The sequence below is a fragment of the Chroicocephalus ridibundus genome, chromosome 1 (genome assembly GCF_963924245.1).
Source record: "Chroicocephalus ridibundus chromosome 1, bChrRid1.1, whole genome shotgun sequence".
NCBI lineage: Eukaryota > Metazoa > Chordata > Aves > Charadriiformes > Laridae > Chroicocephalus > Chroicocephalus ridibundus.
In genome coordinates this window covers 100847564-100867998 of record NC_086284.1, presented here as the reverse complement: position 1 = coordinate 100867998, position 20435 = coordinate 100847564, and the positions used below count along the sequence as shown (strand labels likewise).

Below are 20435 nucleotides of genomic sequence, written 5' to 3'. Positions count from 1 at the left end.
TTTAGGCCAAACATGTTACATTTCATTTCTGCTCATTCTCCTTTCTGAGATCAGTCTTTTCCCTCACTTCCCTTCCTATCGATTGTTCTGTATATTTGGTTCCCATTCACACATGAGCAGCATGCTGGCCTGGGAGCACTGGCCATGGGAGATGGAAATTCAAGATAAGATTTCCCTCCTCACCCTGAGAAAGAGGGATTTGGAGAGAGACATGACAAACTTTGAATATTTTATGGGCTGCAGCAAAAAGGAATTAATGATTGGTCTGAATCCAGTATTGACCCTACTTTGAGCAGGAGGTTGGACTAGATGGTCTCCTGAGGTCTCTTCCCACCAGAATTATTGTGTGGTTCTAGGATTTTGTAAAATATATTCTGCTCCACACTCACTGGAGGTGGGACAAGATGTAATGACCAAAAAATGCAGGAAAGAAAGTTTAAGTCAGACATCAGAAAAAAAAAAAAAAGTATTTTTCATGAGATGATTGTCTCATTATCTCATTAAAGGTCATTACCAATGGATTGGAGAAGCACCTATCAGGAATAGCGTAGTGCTTCCTGCCTTGGAGAAATGGTCCTTTGAGATCTCCAATCTTGTCTTGTGCAGTTCAGTGACATTTTGGGGGTGGGGGTGAGGAAAGAGAGGGTACTGGGGACAGGCGAGGAGGCTTTCTTTACATGCTGGAATAGACTGACATAATGAACGAGTAAATGCAATCCCGTTGCTAATATCCTTTTCAGCTGATACGTAAAAGTCATCTTCTGACTGACCCTGAAGAGCTGCTTCACTTCTTTTTCTCTTTTGTTTTCACTTGTACTGTAAAATGGAGGTCTCTTACAGATGCACCAGCTGTGAGCAGCTTTTCTGCGAGGTTAGAGAAGCTTAAGACTGTTTTATAAATAGTTTGAATCTTATTTTTCTTTCAGATCTTTGGTATTGCCACTTGAAGAAACAGATTAGAAATTGATTCATTTTGTATGCCTGGCTATAGCACCAATTTCAAGTATCCATTCTAATCCATCAGTGTTGGCAATTATGTTCTTATTTGATCTTTTTCTTAAGCTGCTTCTTTGCTCATGTCTAGACAGACGCCTGCATCTGTGTCACTTTCTAAATATATTGAGCACTCTGTTGCTCTTGTCTTTGATTTGCTTAACAAAAAACCCTAGAAAACTAGGAAAGAAATGGAATGAAAACTTCTGGTTTTCTCTGCAAACTGAAATCTATGCTTTTCTCTGTAAACTGAAATCCATAGAACAAAATACCCATGTACATTTTTTTTTTTAAAGAATCTCTGAATTATTAGGTAAGACTTTTATTTGGTGCTTCATATAACCGCTAAAGTCAAATATATGGAAATCATAGGGCCCTCTGTAGGTATGTAGTCCAGCCTGCTGCTCAAAGCAGGGATAGCTTTAAAGTTAGCTTATGTTACTTTGGGCTTTGGCCATCTGGGTTTCAGAAGTCTCCAAGGATGGCATTTCCATGCCCTCTCTGTGTGCCCTCACCTGGTGCTGTACCACTCATGGGGAAGAACTTTCTGCTGACGTCCCATTGGAGTTTGCTGTTTTGCTATCTGGCTTTTCCACAGTGGTCATGCAAAGGATGATAGCGTAGAGTGTATATGTGTATATGCTCTCATATCATAAAGAAAAACTCATGGAGTTTTGTGTTTTTTTAAAAAAAAAATACATTTAACTATTTTTCAAAGACTAGTTCCAAAGACAAATGACATTGCTACCCTCTGCCTAGACCATTTATGTCTTCTCATACAGCTATAATGCTATTGCTTACCTGAAATAAATTGTTACTGCTCATTTTTCTTACTGCCTGCCTCGGGAACAGTTATCTTTGGTCATTCAGTGAATGGAGATGCAAACAAGTCACTGTTAGGAAAGTAAGAGTGCAAATGTACAATACAAAAGCTATTCCATGATCACTGTAGTCATGCTTTTACCCCACGCTAAACACATAATAGCTTGCTCCTCAGTGTAAGCAAGGTTAAGTGACCTTCCATTTACTGTGAGATGCCACATTTCTGGGGGATGTCATTGTACACTACCAGTTGCGAAAGAATACCTGATATGATAGAAGGTTGTATCCTCTTCTGACAGGGAGTTCATCTGGCCATTCACAGGTCTTGCTTGTGCCTTCAGGTCTGGTTATCTACAAGGCTATGTGTCTCTGGTACACTTAGTACACTTGCCATCTGCTGCTTTTCTTCTGGGAAGGAGCTAACACGACATATGAAATATCGAGTCCACTTCGTGGCCCTTCCTTGTTATAGGCTTCTCTTTGTTTCCCAGCTGTTGACATATTGTGCCATAGTTTGCTTAGTGTATTTTATGAGTATGTGGTATGCAGGAAAACGCAAGTTTCCTGGGTTTGTATGGCCTGTCAAAGGGCCAAGTCAAATTCCAGCCTTTTGAATTGCAGAAAATTTTCGTGGTTTTGTTTGCTGTGTTGTTCCTGAGCTTTTTGGGTTAGACTTCAGACACTGGCTTTCTTAAATACTTTGGCCAGACTTGGGTTAGATAAGAAGGACAACCCCACAACAACATGAAAACTGCAAAGAGATGGTTTGAGAAATGTATGGCCTGGAGCAGCAGCGCATATTCTGCCTGTTCAGGGCAAAATGTGCCCTGGGGCCTCCTCAGACTGGGCGGTTCCCGCTGCCTGTAGCTTGGTCTGTGTGAGAGCTCATCTGTCCCTTAGATAAATCAGTGAAATGGGCTGTCATGTATCCTGTCTGTTAAGCTATGTTGCCTCTTCCAAAGTGGATTGAAATGTCATTGATTCCAGTCTTGTTGACATTAAGGTGACTTCTAAACCATCCACTCCAGCCTTACCCTAGAATTACTCTTGGCCAATAATTTAGTCTCTGGAAATACTAAAAAACCCAGTAAAAAAAGTCAGGTTCTAACTCAGCTTTACAAACAAGTCTCAATGATGAGTCAGCACCTTATTATTTACAGACTTCTATTTTTAGAGTTATTTGGGATGAGAGGGAGGATGATAACATGGTCAAGGCGGTAGTCTACGACTCAGCAGACATGCTCAGTTCAGTCCCCTGTCCTGCACAGAGCTGTGATGTGATTGTGGGCCGGTCACTTACGACCAGAGTTTCTGTTGTGATCTTAAATACATGTTGATTTTTACCTGTGTCAGATGTGAGTTACGAACTTCCCAGTAACAACCTAGTGATAGTAGAGCTTCCTTAATTGATAGGAAAGTTGTACAAGTGAGTATAGTAAAGACCATGCAAGTTCTAGATGGTAGGATAGGAGCCATCCCTCAAGTCTTCGCAGTTATATCAGCGCTGAAGAGGAAACAGGCATTTAGCATAATGATTTATAACTTCACTTCACATGTGGACAAGACATATTGGCTGGCACATATATGTCAGAGGGAACAACACAGTCCTTTGCTAAATTTGTTTGAAAAGTAACTGCATTTTCTAACCAGAATGCCTTTCTTTAAAATAAACAGTTTCCTCATTATCATTTCACTCATGCTATTATGTTGACTGTTGCCTTTTATTTGCCATAAAGCTGTCCAGGGTTTTGAGGGCCTATTTTGTGTTCTTACTCACAGCAAGTTTTATTTTAACATTTAAATGGGAATAGCTTTGCTTTGGTGTGTACAGCTGAGGCACATTAAAATGAGACACTTAATTTTATCTGATTCTGACAGAGATGTGATATAATTAAAGTGTAAGTCTCTGGAGACATTTGCCCATTTGTTCATTTTGTCAGCCAGTGTGAAACTCCCTTTATCTGAGTTTTCTTCCTGGTGCTTAGATAATGCAGGCTCTTGTACAAATGCATAGTCATTCTCATGAATATAAGAAAGATTTACCTGGTCTAGTCTCTTCCTCCTGTGCGTTTTGTTTGATTTTTGTTACCAATTCTCTGTTGTTTGTTTCTTCCTTTTTTAGGATTTTGAATCCTTTTTTTCTGCCAAAGAAGAAAACATTATTTATTCATTCCTGGGTCTTGCTCCTCCTCCAGGCACAAAGGTATGCACTGCTGTCCTTCCACAGGGGACATTTATTTGATTTTAATAAAAGATGAAGGTAGTCAGTGACTCAGCATGTCAAATAAGGGACAGTCACAAACACTACATTAGATGCTAGTGCAGCAAACTGTTACTAAGGCAAAAAAAAAAGTCGCTGCTTCAGTAAATATCAGAAAATACTTCTCTCTTCCCTTCTTTCACTGAAGGCTTGTTACCATGCCTCCAGCTGATGATTTTTTTTGTTGTTGTTGTTAACACAAAGCAGTATTTTATCATGTCCAGCTTTTCAACGATGCAGAATTCCCTAATGCAATTTACAGGTAGTGTTAATTACAAGAAACCTTCACTTCCCCCTGACTGCATCAGACCTTGAGCAAACAGGGTTTGTGCTGGCCCCACAGAGGGGCTGGGCTGTGGACCCATTCCATCCTCTGTGTGTACACACAGGCTGGCACTATGAGGTTCGCTCCCTCTGCCTTGAGGAGGTAACTTAAAGTCTCACCCAGGACTTTATGAAGTCATTCTGGCAAGTCTACCCTTTGTTCTCCATCCACTGTGTTTTGAAAATGTTCTCATTTATTTCTGGAAAAAGAAAAAGATGTTTCTTTGGGTTTCTTTCCTTTTTTTTTTTTTCCTTTTTACAAAAAGCAATGTGTTTTATCTTTCACAGAGCCTTCTTCTAATTATAAGTTTTATAACTGAGAGCATTACAGCTCTCTTATCCTAAGATCATGTTAGATGATAATCAAATGTTGCCATCTTTAACATGGATGATTCAACGAAAGAAATGAATCAAGAGAGTGATGAGCCAGAGTGATAGCAGAGAACTCTGCTGCATTATGGTGGCCTGGCTGAAGAACTAACTGCCCTGGAGCATGAGATCTGCTTTCTGGTCCAACTCTGCTGCCAATTGTGTAGCAGCTCTGAGTGAAACGCTGTTGTAAATGTCCCTGGTTTTCCACTTCTGTAAAATCAGAGAGAAAAATAAGCCTTTGCTAAGTGCTTTGAGAACTACAGATGAGGAGATACCCAGGGGAGTGCCACAGTTGCTATAAATGTCTTTGACACTGAGTCCCTGTGTGATAAGGAGCAAGTGATTTAAACTTTCTGCTTTAGCTGTGCCATCTCCCATCAAGGGAAATAAAAATTACTTGCCTACTTCATAAGGGTCTTGTGAGAATTCATTTAATTAATATCCACAAAGGCATGAAAGGCTTAAAGGACTGCAGGTATTACATATTATAATCATTATAAAAGATATTTGGAGAATCAATGAGGTAAATAAAATTTTTCCATCTTGCCACTTCTTATATTATCTGCGCCTTCATGCAAGGTTCTGTTAGATAGCATGTCTGTGAAGCTAAGTAACAATTTCTTAGAATTCATTCATTCCCAGGTGTCATCAGAGGCTATTACAGTTTTTACTTTGTGACAACCTTGTAAATGTTGAAAATAATATGTTCGGTATGTTCTGCTGGGCAGATAAGTGTTAGTGCTATTGATAGCAAGCACGTATGGTTTACGCTGATTAATTGCTGCATTGGTGGTGGTGGTGATTGTTTCAGTCCAGAGAGTGGAAATAAGTGAGAAGTGTTTTTAAAAAATCCATGTAAAGAGTGGAAGTATATTTACATTGTCTCCCTTTTAGAATCTGTTCCTGAATTTGAGAGAGACATATACAAGCGTTTTAGCGTTTATTGCAGAGATGTTTCTCAGCACCTTCACCGCATGACAGTCTGGCTGTGCTTTGTCATACAAATAACCTTACTGCACTGCTTCTACTTTCCTTTCATTAAGCTGTCAATTCAACCTTAGCATGAAGTACAATGGATGGCTCATGACATTGATTTCCAGCAGCATGAATCTGGAATAATAAGTCAGGTGTGGAAGAGAAGGCGATGATGACACATATGACAGTGTTTCCTACTAATCCCTTCTTAAATAATTGTGTTTTTTTTTCTGGAATATGGTGATAAGTTATAAAAGAAGCAAACTATAAAGCATGGAAACACCACAAAACAGTCAGTTAGCATTTGCTTTCTAGGGGTTTTGACCTCACTGAGACATTACAATGATTAATGTGAAGCTCATACACATTTTATAATCTTGCCTCAGAAGATTCTCTTTGCTTTTCCATCCATCTTTTTTCTCCTATTGCACCGGCAGCAGGGAAGCTCTTTAATGACCTTGATGCCATTTTACAGCATAGTCCACTAGAATCCTGACCCAGGACTGTTTTGAGCCTATTTCCTTGAGGAAGCAGGGGAACTTTTTGCTACTTCCTCAATAAATTGTAACTTCCCAACAAAATACTTGTAGTTAAATTAGTTGCCATGTCAGCCTGCTGAATGCAAAATACATGTTCCAGTTCTGCAGATTCTCATTTTTGTAGCCCTGACTTCTCTCTGGCGTAGGTGGCTACAACTTGGCACCAGACCTACTTGTCCAGTGTCTACATTGAACTGTTACTGCTAGGTATTGGAGCTGTGATGGTGCCAGAGCCTAATGTGCAAGCTGATCTACACTTACAGGGTGAGTCTGATATGTCTAGGACACATCAAAGTTGTCACCAAGGTGTAGATTGACTCTAAGACACATGTAAAGAAGCTCTGAATACACACAGACATAAAGGAGATCCTTCTCAGATCTGCAGCACACATGCAAAGGAGTCTTTACACACTTGTTTATTTAAGTATCCTCTTACTTACAAAAATAACTGCAATTGTTTCAGTAGGAAATAGCAAATCAACATCAAAGTTAACCAGACTGGCTGGAAAACAGCCTTAAGTAGGCACCTACCCCTCCCTGCAGCCAGCCGTCTTCAGACCTCTACTAAGGGTTCTGGTCAGGTACCACTGTACAAATGGCCAGTTGCTGTGTCCGTCATTGTGTTTCTGGATCCAGTACAATGAAGCATTTAATACCTGGATGGCACATGGAAACTTCTGCACATCTTGGTGGAAAGGCTGAAGCTCTAAATGCTATTTGCTTAGATCACTGTGGGAGTCAGGCAAAGATCTTCACACTTTTTTTTCCTATATACCAAGTACATCTTTATCCTTAAAGTGTGCTATGTGGTCATAAAACTCAGTGACATTACAGGAAATCAATACATGGGTTTGGTACTTCAAAAAGGATCAATTAGCTCACATCCGCCTCTCTCTCCTGTTGCCTCCCCATCACACTGGTTGTCCTGTTTTCTAAAGCATCATTTAACAGGGATGAGTAGCACAGTTTTGTGTGCCTAAGAGAAGAAGCAGACATAGTATTTGTGTTAATAAGTTCCTTAGTCTATTAATATGAAATACTTTCTCGTTTGAAGGAAATACCTGGTCTAGAATACTTCTAATTTCAAAACACGTTTCATGGCAGACTGGGATTTAGAGGACAGCTGTGCTTTACGTCCGACCCAAAGATCACGCAAGTTAGTGATAGATTTCTGGATGATCCCATTTAATCTTGGATTACTGGCATGCACAGTGATGTGCCAATAGTATACTTGTGTACATTTGAGCTATAATCAATGTGGTTTGTATGTCTGGGGTCAGGTGTGTCAGTCTCAGCTGCCCTCAAAGTTGGGCATGTTTCTTTTTAAAGGCCAATCACTTTTATGCTTTGTCTGAGACTGTTCTCAATATTCTTGAAAATGCTCTGAAATATTGTTAATGTGCGAACGGCCCATTAAAAGCTCTGGCTGCACCGCTTGTTTTCTAAAATGGCACAGGTGAATTGTTTTGTCAATGAGACGCCTATTACTTAAACTAAGATGACAAACAGTATGCTCTATTACTGCACCTTCCAGGTAATTAATTGCTTTTTATTTTCAGGGACAGTCAGTTTTTTTGAGAACTTTATTAACTGACATGGAATACTGATTACATTTCCCAGAAGTCCAGAGAGCCATCAGCTTGTAGCAAGATCATTTAGGTTTGCAATTGCCCTGTGAACTCAGTGAAGCTGATTTACTTGAGCTGAGTGTCTGTTTTCAAATCTTGTATATACTTAAATCCTTAATCTTAGTATTCTTGGTTTTAATATCCATAATCTTGATATCCCAAAATCCATAGATACTTGAGCTTTAGTCTTTTAGTTGAAGAAGATTTCTGCTAAGGCTGCTTTGAATTACAAATTTACAGTATGTGCTTTTTATTTAAAGAGTAAATGACCTGTCAGCCAGTCTTCATAAATGGTACTTCATTTTGAATTAGTTAAAAATTAAATTTTGTGTTTCTATGGAGAGCTAGTATAATAATGATATTCCAAACATCACAGTTCTCCATATAATTAACAAGAACTCTGTATGTGTCTCTGCATGCACGTGCGTTGTGGCTGATAGCGCGCTGCTTCTAGAGTTCAGTTCTTTCAGTTACACCTTTTTTTTTGCCTTATGCTCTGAGTAAGTATATGATTCATCTGAGATAGTTTTACACAATAAGTTCATTTTAATTAGAATGCCATCTTTAGTCTTTATGTATTTATGTATCTGCCAAAAAACACTGAGTACATATATTTTAAAATGAAATGTTAATATACAAGCTGAAAGTAAATCTCTAATCAATTTAGTTTTCATTAACATTATGTTTTTCATTTTAGGAACTGCTACAAAGAAAGTATCTGTAAGGAAGTTATCATTTGCTTAAGAAAACAATGTATTAACACAGTGTTGCACAAGAGAATTTAAATATATGTCTGTGTTACTACATATTTTAATCTTCAAATATTATTTTAGCTTGTAGGGGAAAAGCAAAAGGCAAATTAAGCCAAACAAATTTCTCTGTAGATCTGTTTTTAATAACAATGCCACCAGCATCAGAGTGTAGTGAGCCCACAGTTTTATGTGTACTTGAAATGAGACAATATTGCTAGAAAAAGAAGTAGTCTTTTCTCATTCCTTCTTCCTCTGGCACCTTCTGCTTGCTCCCAGCTGCTTATTCCTCTCCCCAAGCATCCCCCACGGGCTGGCAAAAACATTCATGCAGCTGTGTAACGGAGTGCGCAAATTGTGTGAGATATAGAATTATTTTTCTTTTTAAAGCTTTAATCTCGATCAGCCTCCTGCTCCAGACCACCATGCAGCGCTGGAAAGGCTCTTTTTTGCTGCCAGGAGGGCAGGGGCAGTGCAGAGCTGGGAGGGACTGCAGGGAGGGAGATGCTTGCTGCTGATAGGGGTTTTTTTGCTGCCGTTTTTTTTCTGGGCAGAGAGAAAGAGGAACTTATGAGCCTATGTGCCTACTCTCTTTTCATTACAAGCCCCTTACATATAAAACAGATTTTCCATTATTGAGGAGAAAATTGCCAAAAGGGCACCAAATGTTACAGACAGTGAAGTTTCAGGAAAAAGATAAAACTGCAGAAGTATTTTGTCCATCTTCGCTCTGTCATCATATCTGCTTGAAACATTCCTAACCTCCTTTCCGTCATTTTTGTCCCCATCCAGCAGAGCATCTCAGCAGGAGGACGTGTCTTACGTTGCACACCGCATCATGGGACAAAGGTCTCTAAGTCAGCACTCACCCAAGTATGCTCTGGGGCTAAAAGCCAGATAGCTGTGCTAGTGTCATGCTTCTATAGGTTAAGCACACTGGCTGAAGAAATCATATGTGATGGGGACACAGGAGGAGGACTTGTGAAGATTAAAAACAAGGGATCGTGACTCGGGGCTTTTGTTTAACTGTAGAGACAAATGAAATTATGGGAAACCAGGAAAACCCAAACCAACCAGGTGCATGAGTTGTAAGGGCTTGGTCACAAGGATGAGAATGGAACTTGTCTTCTATCAGGGACATGCTGCTCTGCCCAAAGCGTGTAGGATTTAGGATGACACAGGAAAGGACCTCCCCTGAGTCCAGTTCTCTGTTGCTGGAAGCAACCACACCAGATACACCGCTCAGAAGTGGACAAATTCCCTTTTAATGAATTAAGTCCTTTGCCTCTGCCTCTCTACTACAAAGCTCTTCCAAAATTTCACATTGCTGATAATTAGAATTGCTATTTACAGCTGGGTTGTGCTCATTTTGCATCTTCCACAGTGCTCGTCCTTATCCTGTCCCTCCCTGATGTTTACTCTGATCTATTTTTAGAGAGCCATCATATCCCCTCACAGCATTACTTTCAATAGATTAAAGTAATGAAGCTTTTTTTGTCACCCTTTCATGAGGCAGGCTCTCCACTCCCTCAAATATTCTGTAGCCCCCCTCTGCACCTGTTCCAGTCTGAATTTCTCTTTCTTGAGCCTGAGGGACTGGAATGGTACAGAGCGATCCAGAGGAGCTTTCGCCTTGGCCTTACACAATGACATTAATATTCGCTTTCAGCTGCACCAGCTATACCTTGCCTCCTGCAGCTGAGAATCACATTTATTACCTCTTTCACTATCGCATCACATTTGTGTCTCAGTCATTCTGTGGTTATTTAAATACGTCCATCTTTTTCTCCTTTGATGATCGTCAGCTAACAAGCTCCCAAAGTGCAGTAGAAATGTCTGTTTCTAATCTTTGTCCCAGAACTACCTGTTCCAAATAATGTGACTTTACACTTCATGCTCTTGCATTTCATTCTATTTCTGTTGTTCCACTCGAGGCCATACAGGTCTCCTTTTGTCTGACACAGTGTGTGATCCAGTGTGACCTTTCACAGCTACCTAGCTGCAAGTACAACGGGACATAAAATAAAGAGCCTTCTAGGAGGTGCTTGTTCACGGTGCTGGAATAAATAGATTTGAGAGATTGGTGTGTGAATGGAGGAACAGTTTCCTCATGATTTTAAACAAGAAAGTTAAGAGACTGCATACAAAATCCTTTATTACTTGTGGTTTTCTGTAGCTTCTTGGTAAAGTTTAATTGTAGTGCATGCTGGTGAAAAAGGCTTTCTTTCTGAAGCTAGAATGTGTCATCAGGGTGAGCACTGGTTTCTATTAAGCTTTCCACAGAAAAGTTAGAGAATCTCCTGTGCTCTGAAGAGGAAGAAGTGCTTGAATTGATGTTTTCCCTACATGAATCCCATGCCTTTACCAACAGATCAACATGCCAACAAGTGTTCCTTTCACAGGAAAATGTCCAAAAGGGTATATTTTCATTCGAGTGCTGAAACAAAATTAGAAAAACACCTCGCAAAACTGTAAAGTTAAGAGTTTTATAGAAATGAAGTGTTGGTTATGTGCCCTGAAGCTAACAGTTACTTCTCCTCTGATGCCAGGAGAGTGAAAAGCCTGATGCCACGGATGAAACTGAGGCACACACGGAAGACAAGGCAGATGAAGGGGCTCATGAAGAGGCTCAGTCTGCTCAATCACCATCAGAGGCTCAACAGGTAATTTTTCCTTTTTGTGATATGAGGGTTTTACCTGTGCTAAGTGCATGAAACATAAATCCACAGGCCTTCCTAGTGTGCCACAGGGTGGGAATACAGATTGAAGAGTGGTCCTGCTTGTCTTTTGGATGCATTTTCTTTGACATCATGGTGATACGAAAACTAGATCAAACCCTTGGTAACTTTGCTCTGAGTCTTGAATAACAGCAGTTATCTGTCTTTAACAGTTTCCTTTTGCCTCTTGTTACCATCAGCTTTTTTTTAATGCTCATTTGGAAGCAGACTCTAGTTATGGAGAATAATTTAGGACTAGACATCTGAGTCCTATCTGTGTGGAAAAATTTGCTGCTATCGATGGCCAGCATCTGCACTGCTCGTAAATCTAGTTGTTAATGCTTGTTGTCATGTACCAGCATTGACTGCTGTTGCAGCAAGCCACATCTGACAATGTCTTCTCCAGGCCATGCAGAAAGCCCTGGGCAGTGCAGAAATGGAGACCATTTTTATCCTTTCTGCCTGCATCGGGGTCTGATGTTACAGTCACATGGGCAGATCTTGAATGGGAGTGCTAAGGGTTCTTGGAGAAGCCATCTGAGTTCCTTCAATTCCCTAGTATAATATCCTGCAGTTAGCTAACGTCAGTAAAGTACTTGTGGTTGAAAGGTAGATGAATCTCATAAAAAGGGACCATTCTGTTGTGTGCCTGTGTCTTCCTCAGTGGAGTGTTTATGTACCGGCCAGGTTCTAGACCCAGTGGAGACTAAGCAGAAATGGATCCTGTGTCTGGAGACGGGGATCCAGCTGCTTTATTTCTCTTGCTGCTCTGACAGTTTGGCATTTAAGGACGGGTTTATTTTGATGTTGCAGTGTCAGGTGACTCTCTTCCCAAAGAGGCAGCCCTACTGCTGGATCAAGCACTTACACTTGATGGGTATTTTTGTGGTTTGGAGATCAGACAGTCCCAGTGGAATATCTGTCACAAATGCATCGTCTCTTTCACTAAAGACCAAAACAAATGTGTTTTGTTTTTTTTCCATCTAGCTGCAATGTTTTTCCAGAGGAAGCACCTCTCTGTAAGCCTTTCCCCATTACCCTTTTTAACAGTGACTGAATCAGTCATTGCTAGTCCGGAAAAGCACCCTTTTGCACAGCCTCATGCAAGTCTCGGGCCCTGGGAAGTCCCATTTAAAATTTCAGAATGGCAATGAGGAGAGACAGTCCTCAGTGGGAACTGAAATTTCTCTTTAAATTATATCCAAGCACTTTTTATGTCTCTATGAATTTCAGATGGCACATGAGTGCTATCAAATACCTTTTTCCTCAGCTCTTAAGGGAAGTGCAGCATAAAACTGCAGTGCATCCCCTGGCTGGATTAGATTACTTGCCATTCTGGCTGGCAGTCTACTCTAATGTTTTTCAAATGGGAACAGAATGCTGGAACATGTCTGCAAATGTGTCAAGCAGCTGTGTATGAGAGGTTTTGTAATGACATAATGCAATACCACTCCTATACAACAAGCACCTTGCTCCATTTCTCACAGAGTGGATTGGAGCTGTAAGTGGAAAAAATATTCTCCTTTAGTTTTACAGGGAGGGGAGTGGCAGAAGAGAGAGCACCAGGCGAGAGAGTGTGTTTGAACAGATCTTTCTGTGGTTATGAGGGCATGAAATAAGATTAGTCTTACAAATCCTCCCCTTTCACCTGTGCAGTCTTGGCAGTGTCAAAATGTTCTTACATAAGGAGGAGGAAAAGTCTTCCTGAAATTGCCCAACTCTGATACCCACCTTCATCATGCCAGGTGTATATTAGCTCCTAGAGGAAGAAAAAAAGCACTGTTTCTGTTCCTGTCTCACTCGCTTTTAGAGAGGGTACTCATCACTGGAGGCAGCAAGATACCAGGGGTTCCTGCTGGGGACACACAAACCCCATTTTTCAGTTTGTTCCACCACCCGCTTCCCATGTCACCTTGGACAAATCACTTCAGTGACATGACATCTCTCCGCCTTGCCATAGTTCATTCCAATTATCACTTCTGTTAGGATGGCATGAATCATCTGTAGAAATTCTGGTATTCTCTTTCACTACAGACAGCACACAGAGGACGAGTTTAGATGAGAAGAATGACTTTGAGGCAGCTACAATGAGATGAATTCCGCCTTTTGTCTCTGTATCTCATTCTACCCTTATAAAAGAAAGCTAGAATAACATTTCCTTACCTGGCCAGGGTTTTATGAGTTTAAATACATTTAAAGACTATCAGATTACCATTGGAATATCCTCGCTGGATGTTATGTCCTGAAGGATACATGTAGTATCAACACAGTATTTTCAGTATTTCCCTCTCTTCCTCTCATTCTGCAGCCCAGCACATCTTGTTTGACTGCTTGACCCCACTGAATAGATGTTTTCCAGGTACTCTCCCCACCCGTGTCTTTTTTTCCTTCTCACTTGTTAAAAGCTGGTCTCTGTATACTGAGTTCTGAAAGGGTGACCTTTTTATCAGCAGTGCACCGTGTTTTGCAGCCAAACAGTTGCATCTTTTGAACAGTAGTCAGATCCCTTTTAGAGTGTCACCCTACTCTTTTGACAAACGCTCAAATCAAAATGCCATAATTTAAACATCGCAGTTTTATGTTCTGCTCCTGAATTATTACACCATTGGGGATCTAGTATTGGCATTTTGGCCTGATTTAGCACTCAGTTTCAAACCAGCTTAAAAATGCCTCTCTCATGCGGGGTGTAACCCAGCTGGCTTTTCTCCAGTGACTTTGCAGGAGAAATGCCAGTGCTATGGAAAAATTCTAGAAGAGTCTCGGTGAGGTAAAGATATCTCAGTTTTTGCCAATGAGTATAAGACAGATAACAAAATAAGCTGTGACTGTCTCAACTGTGGAGCTGCATGGAGGGTCCTGGATTTCAGAAGGCTCCTCCAATGCCTCAGTCACAGGAATGGCAGCCGACATTCAGTGTGGGTACGTGTGGAGGCTGCAGCCCTCCCCTACTACTTCTGCTGCCCTGGCTGGGAGATGCAGGAGTCCAGAAGATCCAGCTTTTTATCTCAGGCCTGGTGTGACCCTGAGGAAACCAGCAAGAGACCCCAGTACTCTGAAAAACAAAACTCTTGAGTCAGCAGCTGCCTCCTGAAAGCGGCAGGGATAAGTACTCAGTGTGACAGGTTGTTCTTCACACACCTCACGTTAGACTGCCAAGGCTTCCAGCCCCTCCTTCACACAAGCATCCAGGATAGTCCGGAGCAGATGTTGCAATAAAAAGTACCTTACACAGACCCAGCAGTAAGAGGAAGAGCTTTCAGCCTGGGTCACCAAGGGACAGCTGCACTAGGATTTCTTTAGATTATGACATTTTTTTTCACCTTAAACCTATTGTGTACTTTCCTTCCCTAATCACTTCATCAAGCTTATCCTTGACTTCTTCCTAATCTTTTTTTCATACCTAATCCCCATCCTCTGATTGAGAACGTTGAGGAACCATTTTGTTTGGATATGGTTTCCCTTTTTCTTGTGTTGTCTGTCCCTTGGTTTTTTAAATTTTTGAGGAAAAGACTGTGACCTCCTATGCGCATGGCACAGCGAGGGCTTTGCTGGTGACTGGATGCGGTGGTAATAATTTTTCTTTCTTTTCACTATCTGATTTTAACTTTAGATTTTAGCTCGGGTGTTAGAATATTTTTTAAGTGGTGTCCCAGTTAAATCAGTTTGCAGTACAGATTAGGCTCGCTTCAGGGCAGAATTATTTTAGAAACGTGTTCAAAAATCATATTATAATGCAAGTCTGTATTCTGTCTCAGCAATTCCCCAGGTCATATATAAACCCTGGCACTGCAGCTCACTTCCTTATCTCAACTCATTCTATGCAAACTCGTATCAGCCCCTCATGCCTTCTGCATGGTACTGTTCCATTTGCCCTTTCTCTTTGGGATTTTGTGTAAGATTAGCTCTTCTCTCCAATAACCAGCTTGGTATCTAAAATTAAATTCTATTCACTGTACATTTATATTTTTTTCTCTTTTATCTCTCTTCCCTTCATCACTTTTGCTCTATCTGCAGTCTAAAACCAACTTATATTATTTTTATTCCCCAGTACTGTTGAGCCAAGGCATCTGTTCCAGCCTACAACAGTTAACAGAATTGCAAGCCAGATTCTGAGTGATGATATATAACATAGATAAGACTCTGTACAATTCTGATTTAAATTTCATTTTTAAGACCAGCTAATTACCAAAAAAACCAAAACCAAACCCACCTCAAAAAGCAAACAAAACCCCAGCTCTAATGCTTTGCTTGTCAATGAAGCAGATTTGATTGGAAGTAACTGAGAAAAAAAGGAGCTGTATTTAATGATTTTTATATCCCCTTTTCAAAGTAAAAGCTTAGCTTAAATGTGCTTTGTGAGTTAATCTGGAGGACATTATCTCAAAGCAAATCCACTGAATTCCACATCATTTTCCTAAATTCAGTTTTTAATTTCTGCTGTCTTTTGTCTGTGTGACCTCTGATATTCTTTCTTTGGTCTATCTTTTAAACATTTTCTTTTGTGTCTCTTATCTAGGAAAGCAAGGAAGAACATGCAGCATCAGGGGTATAGTATATTTGGACATTTTGCTTTCATCTTTTGTTTGTGTGCATTTAATTCCTTTTCAGTCCCATTGCTTCACTCAAAAGTAAATTCTTATTCATGAAACTAAATATACTAGTATTATATTCTGCTAGAGATAATTATTGGTCATATCAAAGTCTTATTGTTTGGGAACAAAGATAGGCCTTTAATCATTAAAATCTGTAAATAGGAGAGAAATTGTCTTTCACAGATTCTTTAATAAAATTTGCCAGGGACTCCCAAGACAACTATATCTTTGACAATTGCCAACTGACATCATGCTGATTACATTTTCAGTGCTGTGAGTGTGAAAGAGTCATTTTGACAATTTAGGCAGTTCTGCCTATAAAGGATATATTTTCCTTGACAGAATTTCTAAGACGCAGATGCAAATCCTTATACACTTTTCTGTTTTGCCCCGCATTGCACGTTTATGCCTTGAATATTTCTTTATTTCGGTAAAACTAGTGATTACTTCAGGCTGTTTTCCACTACAAACCTGCAATTAATAAGAGGACACCTTCACATCTTCCCACTTCCAAACTGCAGTACATGCACGTATACTTGTGTATAGTTACTCCCACATCCCCGCTGTCAAGAGTTATGCATTGTGGCCCTGGCAGCTGAAATGGAGCTCCTGGGACCATGGGCAAAGTGCGGGGGCTCCTGGTGGGGCTGGCAAGGGCTGTTAAGGCTGGTTAGTGCACCCTGGCACCACTAACTAATGCGTCAAGCAAGGAAAATACCCATTTTTTTTTTCTGTAAAAGGTAATTGACTTGAATTTTGAACTGAAGTTGTGAATATCTGAAAGATGTTGCGTGTCTGTGGGCTTGCCTGGCCCTGTGTCAAAGAGAAAGGCACCTTTCCTGGGGGAAGATGCTGAAAGAGGCAATATTCCTTTGGCACAAGGACTTCTAATCCAGCTGACCTTTGCGGATGTTCATATTATGTTTTTGGTTTTACTGGAATGATCCCTTAGTGCAGTGGTTTTCCCTAAAATGCAGTGATTCAGACCGGGAATCTGATTACAACAGGTCCATTCCCAAGCACATGTTTAAACAGGATTTTACTTAGCGACTCCAGACAGTATGTGTCTGAGATGAACACCGAAGGTCTGTGCTGCTTATATGCTACCCGCAGCCCTGACTGAAAACTAATTGAGTATTCTTCCATTGGTTGATTACGCCAGGAGGAAATTCCCATAATTTTTGTAGTCTAAGTAATATATGAAGGTATGACATTTTGAGATAAAGCTTGTTTATACACACAGAAGGAGTGCCTTTGAACAAGAGTTTGCTGGAAGAGAAGGAGCAGAGAAGCCTACAATGCAATTCTCAGTTGTTTTTCAGAGTAGGGCTCCACTTTAAAGCTTCATTTACTAGCTCTTAAAAGACGACAAACACAGATTTTTGTCCGTCTTACATAAATGCTAGCTTTCAGATGACTGTTCGTTTGGGTGACTGAAGCGAAGGGCTATTGCCTTTAAATTGTGCTATTTCTCCTATATAAAAGAGAGAAATAAGAACTTTTGAAACAGAAACAAGGCTGTATTATCTGACCCTGAATGACTTTTAGATTATTCAGGAGTCTAGTTGACTGTGAATCTTGACTTGTTTACTGCTCCAAGAAAGCATATAATTAAAAATACAAAACTTTTGGTCATATTTACATGTATTTCACATTCTCATTTTGATCGTGAACATTTATTTACAGCTTAACCATGTACTGTGTTCTAACCTCTGTAAGAAGAGGGTTCTTGTGTTCCAGCAGTTTCCTATTAACTCCACAAAGCTAAAGCCCTGGCATGTTAAGATTAAAAATTACTTCTCTGTTCTATTTTTGTAAGCTCAAATGATATTACATTTACTAGAAACAGAACAGTTGCAGAAGCAGAGGTCTGCATTTCAAGGCTGTTTATTTTTCCTTCAATTCCTATATGATAACTACAACTATTTTCTATAAAAAAGGAAGAAAAAGAAAAGCAGGAAGAGGGAGAAGAAAAAGAAGAGGTGGAGGAGCAAGAAGAGTCTTAGTACACTTCCTTATGATACATTCTTTCTTGAACAGGTTTTCAGGTAACTATTACGATATCCAGCACAGTTTCTAAATGTTCTTAAAGTAACGTAAACTTGACAAATTTGTACATAATGTTGTTATATGCAATGACAAGACTGGAAAGAACGTACCAAAACCAAAAAGGGCATTATGCATTTGACATGTAACAGTTAGTCAGAACTACTGCCTTTAATGAGTCTGTTCGTTTTTGCCGTTTCTGTGGCACCAATGAATCAGACTTTTCTACACAGCTGTCTCTGTGATCCCTAATAATCACCGAATACTGCAGGCCCTTCGGTCCATTCCCCATCACTCTTATAACCTTCACCTCCGGGCCAGGCTTCTGGTATCTGCTTTGGGCATGTTCCTTAGCATCTTCCTGCGGTAACCCCCATCTCTCTGCTGTGTCCCCTAAATATGAGCAATGCAAAGTGCAGCGTGCTAGGTGTGTACTGCTTGAGCAGTCAGTATATATGCACGAAGGGCCCAAACGCTGGGCCAAAAGTACATTTAATTGCTGGTCTCATTGCAGCTTCTCTTTTATCTGGGATAAGAGTTCATTCCTCTCCTCTCTTACTCAGCTACTGATTTCACTGAAACTTTTAGGAGCTTCATGTCTCAAATGAAGCCCTCTCTCAAATTTAGTTGAAATGTTAAAAAAAAACCCCACTACTAGGGAAGGGAGAGGAGCCTGACCAGAAATATGACACACTATAAAATTACTCTGATTGCCTTAGAAACTAGGCCAAATGTGACTTTAAAACGTCAAAACAGGAAGTATCTGGGAGGCAGAATTTATGCCTGTATATATGTATGAGCATTCAGCATTGCTTAAGTTTTGTCAGCATGTGGTTTCAAATTGAATTTTCAGGTTTTCTTCTTCCTCCTACTGTCTCTTCTCCTCTGCACAGAAATAAAGATCAGACAATCACTTAATAGGGAAAAACCATTAACCTACAAGAAAGTTGGAATTTCCAGCAGATTTGCCTTTGGGAGGTGGGACACCCTCCTGATTGGAGACATAGAACATGATATGCACTTTCTAGAGTTAGTGGGATTCCCACATAACTCTGCCTGTGGGGTAGTTGACATAGGTTTCACCAACTGGACATCGGTGTGGAGACCCAGTGCCTCAACAGGACAAAAAATCTGTCCCTTCTGTCACGCTACCCCTCCCAAATCTGGGTTCCTCTATTGCATGGGAATTAACTCATCCCAATGTTGTCCAGCGTTCAGACATACAAAATCACAGAAGGAGTGCTAAGGTCTAATCTAATCTAATTTTCCTTATTTTTGTTCAGGAAGCACAAGCTGGAGCAGCCCTGCCAAAGAAAATAAAATCACTCTTTCAAGCAAGCCATCACTACCTTTCATGCCTGTAGACTTATGAACATATGAATACATAACAGAACAAAGACACCCGCTCTGTCCTACCTGTGGCCTTTATATATATATTTGGTATTCCAATTGCTTGTTAAAATGGGTCTTCTTATATCTGACTGATGGTATTTCAGTTGATTGTTACATGTTGGAATAGTATCGTCCATGTCACATTTTAGATTGTAAGCTCCTCAGGGCAGGAACCATGTCTTTCTCCATGTCTATATACTGCCAAACACATTGCTGCCACTCAGCAGATAACTGCGCTCGCACAAGTGACGTATTCAGAGAAAAAGAATTTCAGCACTGAAAACTGCAAAGAGGCTTCCCATATACAAGCTATGTGAGTCACTTCTCCCCCAGCTGGCTTTTGAAAATGATTGAGATTTCCATTGTACAGCAGTTTAAATAAATGCGTTTTCTGTCATATCTGTTCTTTGTCTGCAAAAGTGTTAACTTAACCCTAGCAAGCTGTGCTAAGATCTGTACAGTTACATTTTCTCCATTGTTAACGGTTGTAGGCGATGCAAAGTTCCTCCCTTCTTCTTGGCTGCCCAGGGAAGTGGTTGAGGCACCATCCCTGGAGGTATTTAAAAGACGGGTAGACATAGTGCTTGGAGATAGGGTATAGTGATGGTTTCTGTCAGAGTTAGGTTGACGGTTGGACTAGATGATATGAAAGGTCCCTTCCAACCTAGGCGAGTCTATGATTCCACCTTGCCTTATGTTCCCACTGATGTTTCTGGTGGTGTGTGTAAGACCCCGACCACAAGGATACACAGTCTTCATTGAAGGAAAGAGATGTCCCAGTCCCTTCTACTGAAGCCCTGTCAGTCTTCTTGGGTTCATCTCTATTCACGGGGCCAGGGAGGCAATGAAAATTGATCCATGTTCACGCTGTAACTGTTGGTTAGAAGTTCACTGTGGAGGAAGGATCATGGATTTCGGTCCCTTGTCCAATTACGTTTTATGAGATTTATAAAACCTGCTTACAGAGGAAGGGAGGGGATGAGAAATGCTTATTGCCAAAGCAGCCCAAAGCTTAAAAACAATCTC

At 40.5% G+C, this 20435-nt stretch overlaps 1 protein-coding gene across 1 annotated transcript in view; it reads left to right on the top strand.

Moving 5' to 3' along the window:
* SH3BGR (SH3 domain binding glutamate rich protein) overlaps positions 1-19808 on the top strand; it is a 29872-nt gene extending 10064 nt beyond the window's left edge. The window contains exons 3-7 of the mRNA XM_063345352.1: positions 3938-4018; positions 11212-11325; positions 15896-15925; positions 17912-18019; positions 19301-19808. Coding sequence (XP_063201422.1) covers positions 3938-4018; positions 11212-11325; positions 15896-15925; positions 17912-17977 — 291 coding nt within the window. The 3' untranslated portion in view covers positions 17978-18019; positions 19301-19808. The remainder of the gene's footprint in view (positions 1-3937; positions 4019-11211; positions 11326-15895; positions 15926-17911; positions 18020-19300) is intronic.
* The last annotated feature ends 627 nt before the right edge of the window (positions 19809-20435 follow it).